We start from the raw sequence: 9,818 nt of genomic DNA, 5'->3' as shown, positions 1-9,818 counted from the left end.
GAGGGAGAGAGAGTATAAGCACAGAGAAAGAAATTCAGTAATAAATGGTTAATAAATAGATCCACATCATATCAGATCCGGATTCCGAAGTAGAGATTCGCGTAAAAAATCTTACAATCTGAATTTGAGACCTTGGCTATGAAATTAAGGGCTCTACAATATAAAAGATTTTAGGCCGATTTTTGGGATCAGAATCACAAAAAAAACCAGAGCTACAAAAAAAGGCTCTTTGACTGAATATGGGGATCCGAACTATAGAATGCAGATCCATGCAAAAGCGAATCTGGGATCTGAGATTTCGGATTATGTAGTCATGAGCCACAAAAAAAAAAAATTACGAATTTCATGATCCAGGACTGCGGATCATGGAGTCCTGAAAATTGCCGGAAATTCACCAAAGGCAAAACGATTTCATTTTCATGTGGCTTGCTTCACTGATTTAGTACCAGAAGCTGGAGTCACAACAGAAAGGATCGAATGCCCGTGGAATCTGAAGAATGGAAACCTCAGGTTCGATATATCGTTTCAAAAGCAGGAAGAAAATCCAGCCGTTATCTTTTTCGGTCCATTCTGTTGAGATGCTGACGAATCAGTACAGCTTAGATATAATCCAAGGACTTTGTTGACAACAAGCTTTTTCACTGCAATTTGCCAGTTATTGTTTTGGCGCCATTTAGTACGTTTTCCGTCAGTCAGCCTGCCTTTTAATTTGAGGATAGACTTAACACACTTCCCTTTCTATTACTTATTTCTTTACCGTAGCATATAATTTTGTATTCTTTATAGCTGTTGTTCTATATATTCAGTTTATTCTTATGCTCTTTTTCGGTATCGTCTTTCTTTTTCATATACGGGAATTATTTAATATTCACCAAGTTCCACACTACCAACACCAATAAAACGAGAACATTATAACCACAATTTTACTCATTAATGAATGCCATGAATGGTCAGTTCAAAACATTACTCTTGAATTATATTTAGCTTGCATAGTACTACGGCACAGTGCAGATTCCCGAAGAGTCTAGGATGTTGGCACTCTGCTAGGTACCTCGGAAAAAAAGCTTAATGACGTCACGGCGGGCAAGCGACGGCGGCCAGTCGAGGTTTTTCTGGAAAAGTCGATTGGGGACAAGGTCAATCAAGTGTGTCAAGGAGAAGTATTGATGAAAATCAGGCGTGAGAATTATCTTCTGATGGCATACATTTTGGCAGAGTAATAATGTTCGTGTTGAATTGCCGAAATAATTGAAAAGTTTTACGAGAGCTTTCGAGAGTCAATTCAGCTCCCATGAACGATATGGTAATTTTCAGATTGATAACGGACGCTTCAAGGGCTTTCAAACTTTCAGTACAGTATAATCATAAATTCATTTAGATAATGATAATTCGACATTAAGGGAAAAGATAAGAAAAGGAATATAATCTCAAGAGTCATTCTTTTTGAGTTGTTACCAGAATCTAAACCTTTTGCCATTCTAAGACTGAGTTTTGACAGCAGCACTTAACCCACTGTAGATGTATGTGGCCATAGACTTCCCATCAACGTTGTAAATTTTATCAAATTCTCAGATAAACGTAAAACCCATCACTGAACTCACAGATCCTCCGGGATCTGATGCGAGGAACAAAGGGTAAAAACAAGGGTCCCAGAAATCACTGGCGTGAGCAAGTGATCTGGAATTTTTTCCCCTGATGAATGTCTGGGCCACCTCCGGTGGGAGTGCTTGAACGACCTCCTGCTCCGGTGTCAGTGACCCTGGTAATTGTGACGCCAGACAACTTATTATTTAGTAAAGGTAAACAGGTGAAAGATCATATGCTGAATATCATCTTCGAGAGGAGAGCAGGGTCGGCACCAAGAGCAACCCGCAGACAACGCACCCATCGGTGGAGGAAGATTCATAATTATTATCGTTGGCACGTGTTCCTGTTTAGTTGGAGCGATGATGGCCGGACCTAAAAACAGAAGAGGGGTTGTTAGAGCGTTAGCAACGAATCCAAAAAGGTCCGTGACTTCTAAGGCAGGTGTACCACTCACGCGCTATAACAAAAAATTCTTCACATTTCACATTCTCTGGCGTTGTACACTGTAATAAAAAATAACATGTAGTTGGAGTGATGCAAAAAGGTTTTCAAATTTTAGGAATAACATTATTGCTCCATACATTTGGAAGTTCTATTTTTTTATGTTTTTAATATTTTGAATACCGAAAAAAAATATTTTCTGCATCTTTGGGTATTTCTTGCTATAATGGTAGCCTATATGTAACTAAGCACGTGGAGGACTGGAAAATTAAAGCTAAAAATAGTGCTCGATTGAAAATGGGATCTGTTTGGGGATCACTGCCAATAATAACTTCTAGTCAAAGTGAAGAAAGCCTTCAACTAAATCTAAATCGCACTACTTCAAGTGCAGAGGCAGGTCAAACATACACACACACATATATACTGTATATATATATATATATATATATATATATATATATATATATATATATATATATATATATATATATATATATATATATATAACTCAGAAGATAAACTCCTATTCATGTGGAACAAGCCTAAAAAGGCCATTGCCTTGAAATTAAAGCTTCCGAAGGAAATGGTGTTCATTTGAAAGAAGTTAAAGAAGACTTGAAATACAGAAAGGAGAGATCAGTTATTAAAGATATAAAAAGCATAAATCAATAAATTAGTAAATGAATAAACAGATAAAAATATAGATGAATTAGTAAAACACAAGGTGAATTATTATATATTCTATGTATATATATGTATATAGAATATATATTTAATATATATAATTCACTTTGTGTTTCACTAATTTATCTGTATTTTTATCTGTTTATTTATTTACTAATTTACTGATTTATGTTGTTTATATCTCTAATAACTGATCTCGCCTTTCTGTATTTCAAGTCTTCTTTAACTTCTTTCAAATGAACACCGTATCCTTCGGAAGCTTTAATTTCAAGGCAATATATATATTTTTAGGCTTGTCTCATATGAATAGGAGAGTTTATCTTCTGAGTTATATATATATATATATATATATATATATATATATATATATATATATATATATATGTATATATATATATATATATATATATATATATATATATATATATATATATATATATATGTTCAAGGGCCGATGACGTGAAAGTAGTAGCCTTGTAACCTTTGCCACCTGACAAACACATACATCATGACTCAACTGAAATTATTCTGACTGAATTAATCATTTCACTAGAGGCGTAACAAACTCTAGTTGATTGAAGTGAAAGGATCTGATCGTCAGTATGTCAACATTTAAACGTTCTCTCGTATCTACGCATCTGCCAACCTATATATCGATCTTCCTGGTGTACACATGAGCGCGAGCACATAATTATATACACACATTTTATATATATATATATATATATATATATATATATATATATATATGTATATATATATATGTATATATATATATATATATTATATATATATATTCTATATATATATATATATATATATATATATATATATATATATATATATATATATAAAAGAAATTGCACACTCTTTATATTTAAAATAAAGATGTAAATTTTTCATTCGCCCTCCGCTCTTTCCTCTTATGCCACCGAATCCGGAGTGTTATTTTCGGTTTTCAGCAAGTTTTCCGGGATGAGATTGCTAGGCCATACCATTTTTCCACATTGTTGCAACCCTCCACAGGTGCCTTATAATCCGGTAACTGATTCACAAGTCAAGAGACGTTAATATTTACATGAATAACCAATCTAAGACCAGAAGTTTTGCCTCTCTTATAATTAAAAATAAATTATTTGCAAAGCGAAATCAACAGAATCCTTTGCATGTTAGTATTAATATCAAATTTAACCATATGATTATTTTTGTGCAACATGAATGAGCCAGGTACAAAATAATCTGATAATTCTTAATTATTTTCTAGTGTGTAAGAACAGGCTATGAAAGGTTCCTACGTCATCGGGAAAACATCCCTGGGGCGAGGGGAAATGTTTGCATCATGAAAAGAGTCTTCTCAATGAATGTATATCTAAAAATTTCCCGAGAGTCTTCTCTTGGCTAAGGGGAGTGGGCGGTTGGTTGGAAATAGACCAATGACGCTTCACTCTCGCAGCGAACTAAAGAGAGGAGGGGTTTTGAATGCCCAGGGTATAAAAGACACGGGAGTTGCCTTGCACCATCAGTAACAAGAAGTCAATCTTTCAAGACACTTTAGCTTCTCTCCGAATTACTTCTAAAACATTTTTACTTCACTCCGGCATTAAAAGGCGACATCGACATTGAACCTCAGCAATAAGAAGTGAACTCTACTGTGAAGCGATATACATTTCTACCATTTTTATTCAGACCAGCAGTTAAAAAGCAACGTCAGGAATGGCTCCAATCAACGAACACAGCTCTTATTCTACATATTCATCCACCTCGACCGTGAAGCCATTTTCTTGCATGTGCAGACATTCCCTGAGCGACGATAGGGAATGGTTCTTGCCCATCACTCGGAGAGGACACTTCTTCCAGGATTCCTTCTTTGAGAACGCCAGATCTCTCTTTGACGGGGCAGTGCGGGATATTCTAGGCAGATGGGAGGACACCAGCATGCTGACGGACTCCTGGCATGATAGCAGCAACATTCTCAGTAACCTGAACAGATACAGACAGCTGAGGTCTCACAACATGAAAGAGGAAAATCAGGCGGTCACAGTTTCCTCAGATTCCAGCAGCTATAAGGTAGGTGTCACCGCCGTCTCGTACATGGTGTCACAACCATACATTTTCCGCCATCTTCCTGCCAGACCTTGCACCTTACTGCCATATTAGTGGCAAAACTAAAGTCTTGCAAGGTTATCAAATATTGCCATAGACCACAAACAACTGCTGCTTCAGCTTTTCTACCAGTATTAGTTATTCGGTGTTATGACTGGCCGCAAAATGCAAAAATGATCATGTGATGCTTCTTGATGAAAAATAATCTGTGTGGAAGAATAAATCATGTGGTAAATAGTGCTGCTGATCAGAAAGTTACTAAAACTAGCTAGAATCTCCTGTTTTATTGAGTTACCACGTTGCTACTTGAATTCTAAAATCAATGTCTTTGTTTTTGACTTCCTTCCTAATATTTAAAACTTTCGAACTAACCAAAACCTAACGATTCATCTTGCAGATAGTACTGGATGTCCACGAATTCTCAGAAGGCGAAATCAAAGTCAAGGTTATTGCAGAGAAAGAGGTTCATGTGGAAGGTGTTATCGAAGGAAAGGATGCAGCGCACAGTGCCTCTATGAAAAGGTTCAGTCGACGTTTCCCCTTAGCAGAAGACTCTGATGTCGATGGTATTTCTTCAGTGATGTCCTCCGACGGTATTCTGACCATTACAGTTCCCAAAAAGGTAATTTGATTATTATTATTATTATTATTATTATTATTATTATTATTATTATTATTATTATTATTATTATTATTATTATTACTATTATTATTATTATTATTATTCAAAATGTCCAGCAACTTGCTAAGTAATCTTACACAGGATAGGATGCCTATTAAGAGAAAAGAGAGCAATAAAATACAGTATAGACAATGTAGATGAAAAATGACTAAATCAAACTGCAAATCAATAAATGCATAAGCATAGTTCAGAGATGAAAAACATCATAAAACTAAAATAAAGAAAATGACTGCTTTTCCTTAATTTAGCAAATGTCCACCACTTAAAACCTTCAAAAGGTATCTGATATTTACATTTCTTAAGAGAGTTGATTGATATTTCAGGCCTCTTCAGTGAGCCAAGAGAGCGCAAAGAAGGTAGAACAGAAGTTAGAATCATCAAACAGTGTTTCTAGAACTGCAAACACATCCTCCAGTGCAACACAGAACTCTCAATCTACTTCAACCAGCAAAAGGGACGCAGAAACCGACGTGGGTGCGAAATATTGCGAGAACTGTTACAAGAAACTGCAGTCAGAAAAGAAACTCTGTGAAGGGAATGCTAAAGAAGCCTCAACCAAGATTCCTGTTAGCATTAATTCATCAGTGAATAATAAAACCAGCTCATCGGTTTCAGTGGAGTCCCAGAAGGTCCTTGAATCTAATGCGGTCTCAGAGAAGAATATGTCAAGTTCTACAAATTCTCAGATGAATTCATCATCACTGAAACAGGAGAAATCTGCCTTCTCTAACCAGTCAGAAGTGAAGACTGCTGCTAACAATAATGAGAAATGTGCCTTAGAGTCCAAAAATTTCAAAGAAAACCTCAAGGAGATGGACGGCACCTCTCGCCATGTTCCCATCTCTCTGAACTTTCGCCATCTTCCGGTAACAAGGAGAGGGCTCTTCTTTAATGACTCAGTTTTTGAAGACGCTCGGAATGACTTTGAAAGTGCAGTGCGGGAGGTCTTGACTAAATGGAATGAACGGTCCTCTGTTATGGATGACCTGTCTAGCTACAGGAGCCTCCGAACTCGAGACCTGAGAGAAGAAAACCAAGCGATCAAAGTTAGTGAAGATGAAACCACTCACAAGGTAATTTTGATTAATCATCTATCAACTGAAATATCTTCAACAATAAGTTACATAAAATGACATCCTGATTTTCTGAGTAATTAGCATTTTGAGTAACCAGTCCAGCGATTCAACTAGAAGTGTCCTAACTGATGGAAAATTATTTTCTTTAATTTGTAAGTTAAATTTTTATTTTTCTTCTCATGTTTATCTTTAAAATTTTACATTATTTGAAAGGTAACACCATTTAGCTCTCTAGGTTTAAGGTCAAAGTCAGAAAAGTTCATCTCCTTTTCAGTTTGTTTTGGATGTTCACGACTTCATGAATGGAGGAGAGGTCAACGTTAAAGCCATCAGTGAGAGGGAATTGGTGGTTGAAGGACACATAGAGAAGCAGGAAGGTGGTTCTAAATCAGTCAAGCGTTTCTACAGACGATTTGTTGTCCCCAGAGACATAGTCCTCGAATCAGTAACATCCATGATGTCATCAGATGGCGTCCTGACAATCACAGCACCCAAGAAGGTATCATAACATAAATGAAATGCATGCATGATTAAGTACTCAGACTTCACTGGAACTGTAATTTTACCTTCAATCTGATCCTATTTGGTAGTTTCTTTTATCAACAGTCTCTTTGTGATATGCAAAATTCATACGCTTCACCATTTCAGGCACCTACCATTCAGATCCGGGACATAACTTCTCCAGTCAGATCAGAGAAAACAGAAGAGGCTTCTTCATATTGTAATCAAGACGCTGTTTCAGAGAACCAACTTCATCAGGCAACTTCTTCAAAGACTGTCCAAGAATCATCATCATCATCACAGAAAATTCATGAGGTCTCTTCAGCATGTCAGGTATCTAACTGATGACGTCTTAGTTCTAATAACCTTTAGATTCAGCGTTTAAACTGGTAGATATTAGTAATACTGCTATATGACTAATGCATATATGTGAACAAGTATGAAAACTATAATTATGATTATCATGTCTTATAACAGTTGTGTTAAAATCCATCGTCACCAACAAGGTTAACATCTTTTCTGCAGAATAACAGGGCAAAGGAACACATCATTCAAGTACATGTAGAAGGAAAAGCAAATGATGCTAACTCCGAAGACACTCTCAGGAGAGTCCAAGGTGATTCTGCGAGTTCTCAGGAAAACTTTACAACAAAAGACTCATCAGCTTTCTCAAAGGAGAGCTGTGTCATGAGTGAGACATCTGCCAGGGATGAAAGCTCTTCAGAAAGTTCCTTCCAAGAGACTGCATCATCAACTGGCACTGTCAGAAGTCAGGAAACCGTAGATGTAGCCAAAGCTCACCAGGACGCTTCTTGCAGTGGTGGACAAAGCCTTTCTTCAGTAGGCCGATTGCTGCCTATTACAAGGAAAGGCAACTTTTTCAGTGATACTTTCTTTGAGGACTCCCGCCAGAACTTCCAGAAAGCTGTCAAGAATGTACTGCAGAGGTTCCACGAGAACAGTCAGTCTGATGACCTCACCGCTTACAGGAGCCTCCGACATCGTAACCTCTCACAAGAAAACCAGGCTCTTAACATCCATGAGGATGAACACAGCCATAAGGTAATGATGGGGCTCCATAACACTATTTTAATTTTCTAAAATTGCTTCTCTTTTACAAAAGTGAATTCACATTTTCCTTCATTATTCTCTTGGTAATTAAGAGTCATTATTATGTTGTAAAATCTGCAGTTTCAGTCGACTGCTTGTTGATATACTGTGAGGTATTTTATTCCATTCGGCACCTAAAGGTCTTCACCTTCTTTCACAGGTTGTCATAGATGCCAAAGATTTCGTTGACGGAGACATCATGGTGTCTGTCATTGGCGAAAGAGAACTGCTCATTGAGGGTCGAAGCGAGAACAAAGAGGGCTCTTCATCCAGCTCTCACAAATTCTCTCATCGATTCTTGCTACCTGACTCGGTCGACATCCACAGCATCACCTCAGCCATTTCATCTGACGGCATCCTCACTGTTGCATCCGCAAAGAAGGGATTGTCCGCCAACTCCAGTAATGTGCAGAAGGTGTCGAAGGAAGCTAGCTCGAGGAATGAGAACCACAGTGACTCGGGTCACAGCTGGGAGGAAAAGAACGAGAAGGAATCGGTGGAACAATCGGAAGGGTACAGCTGTCGCTCCTACAGCAGTAGCTATCGCGCGCATCACGAACATTCCACGTCTAATGTGTTTTAGACTTTTTCTTTTCCTTACCTTTGTACCTTAGATTTTTCCCTTGTTACCTGTGAGAAAGAGTATGACGCCTATTTTTGCTGATTTTTTGTTAACAAACATACAATGATGTACTATTAGTGTAACTTATGCCGTAAAATGAAGACAGGTCTCTATACTGCGTCGGTGACCATCAGGAAGACATCAGGCAAAATCATTAAGGTATGTCCTATTCTTTCAGCAAAGAGTGACTGAAATGGAAATCGTAACAAAACATATAATTCTGACGTCGAAACAAACATAACGACAAATTATCTAATGTGATGCCATTTGCCTTTGCAGGTGCCTCGTTCTTAAGATGTCACTGAATATCATCGGTACGCGAACTTAACATTCCTGACACAAATAAATTTTTGAAAACAAAAAATATGTCTTCTTATACCATTTGGAGCTTTGTACTACAATATCGAGAGAGAGAGAGAGAGAGAGAGAGAGAGAGAGAGAGAGAGAGAGAGAGAGAGAGAGAGAGAGAGGAATGGAATAGAATGGAATATAAAATTTAGGCCAGAAGCCAAACGCTGGGACCTATGAGGTCATTCAGCACTGAAACGGAAATTGGGAGAAGAAAGGTTTGAAAGGTGTAACAGGAGGAAAACCTCGCAGTTGCACTATGAAACAAATGTTGAGAGGTTGGATAGCAAGATGGAAGAAAGAGAATATGAATGGAGGCACAGTAAAAGGAATGAATGGGGTTGCAGCTAGGGACCGAAGGAACGCTGCAATGAAGAGAGAGAGAGAGAGGTGCTATGATACTTTAATTTTTCGTTTTTTGAGCTTCATACTGCATTGTGAATTGAAAGACACAATGACAATTTTCAGAAATATTTTTGAAGTTCCATATAACAATATCCTGTGAGTATAAAGACAGAACAAAGATGCTATGACAATAACTAAAGTTTCTAATAATGATCGATGAAGTTATTCATTCATGAATAAGAAAATAAGATAATTTGATAAACTTGGCTTCAAAACCATGAATGATCTTTGTAATTTTGAAACTTATAACGATCTAGTA

General features: G+C 37.2%; 1 protein-coding gene across 1 annotated transcript in view; it reads left to right on the top strand.

The window, feature by feature from the left end:
• Positions 1 to 4,230: 4,230 nt before the first annotated feature.
• Positions 4,231 to 9,818, top strand: part of LOC136841957 (uncharacterized) — a 108,201-nt gene continuing 102,613 nt past the window's right edge. Inside the window, exons 1-7 of the mRNA XM_067109366.1 lie at positions 4,231 to 4,779; positions 5,213 to 5,437; positions 5,821 to 6,570; positions 6,848 to 7,072; positions 7,222 to 7,407; positions 7,600 to 8,136; positions 8,345 to 8,764. Of these exons, the coding sequence (XP_066965467.1) occupies positions 4,426 to 4,779; positions 5,213 to 5,437; positions 5,821 to 6,570; positions 6,848 to 7,072; positions 7,222 to 7,407; positions 7,600 to 8,136; positions 8,345 to 8,764 (2,697 nt within the window). The 5' untranslated portion in view covers positions 4,231 to 4,425. The remainder of the gene's footprint in view (positions 4,780 to 5,212; positions 5,438 to 5,820; positions 6,571 to 6,847; positions 7,073 to 7,221; positions 7,408 to 7,599; positions 8,137 to 8,344; positions 8,765 to 9,818) is intronic.

The sequence above is a fragment of the Macrobrachium rosenbergii genome, chromosome 9 (assembly GCF_040412425.1).
Source record: "Macrobrachium rosenbergii isolate ZJJX-2024 chromosome 9, ASM4041242v1, whole genome shotgun sequence".
NCBI lineage: Eukaryota > Metazoa > Arthropoda > Malacostraca > Decapoda > Palaemonidae > Macrobrachium > Macrobrachium rosenbergii.
Note: the sequence above shows the minus strand (reverse complement) of the source record. Positions and strands in the feature narration are given on the sequence as shown.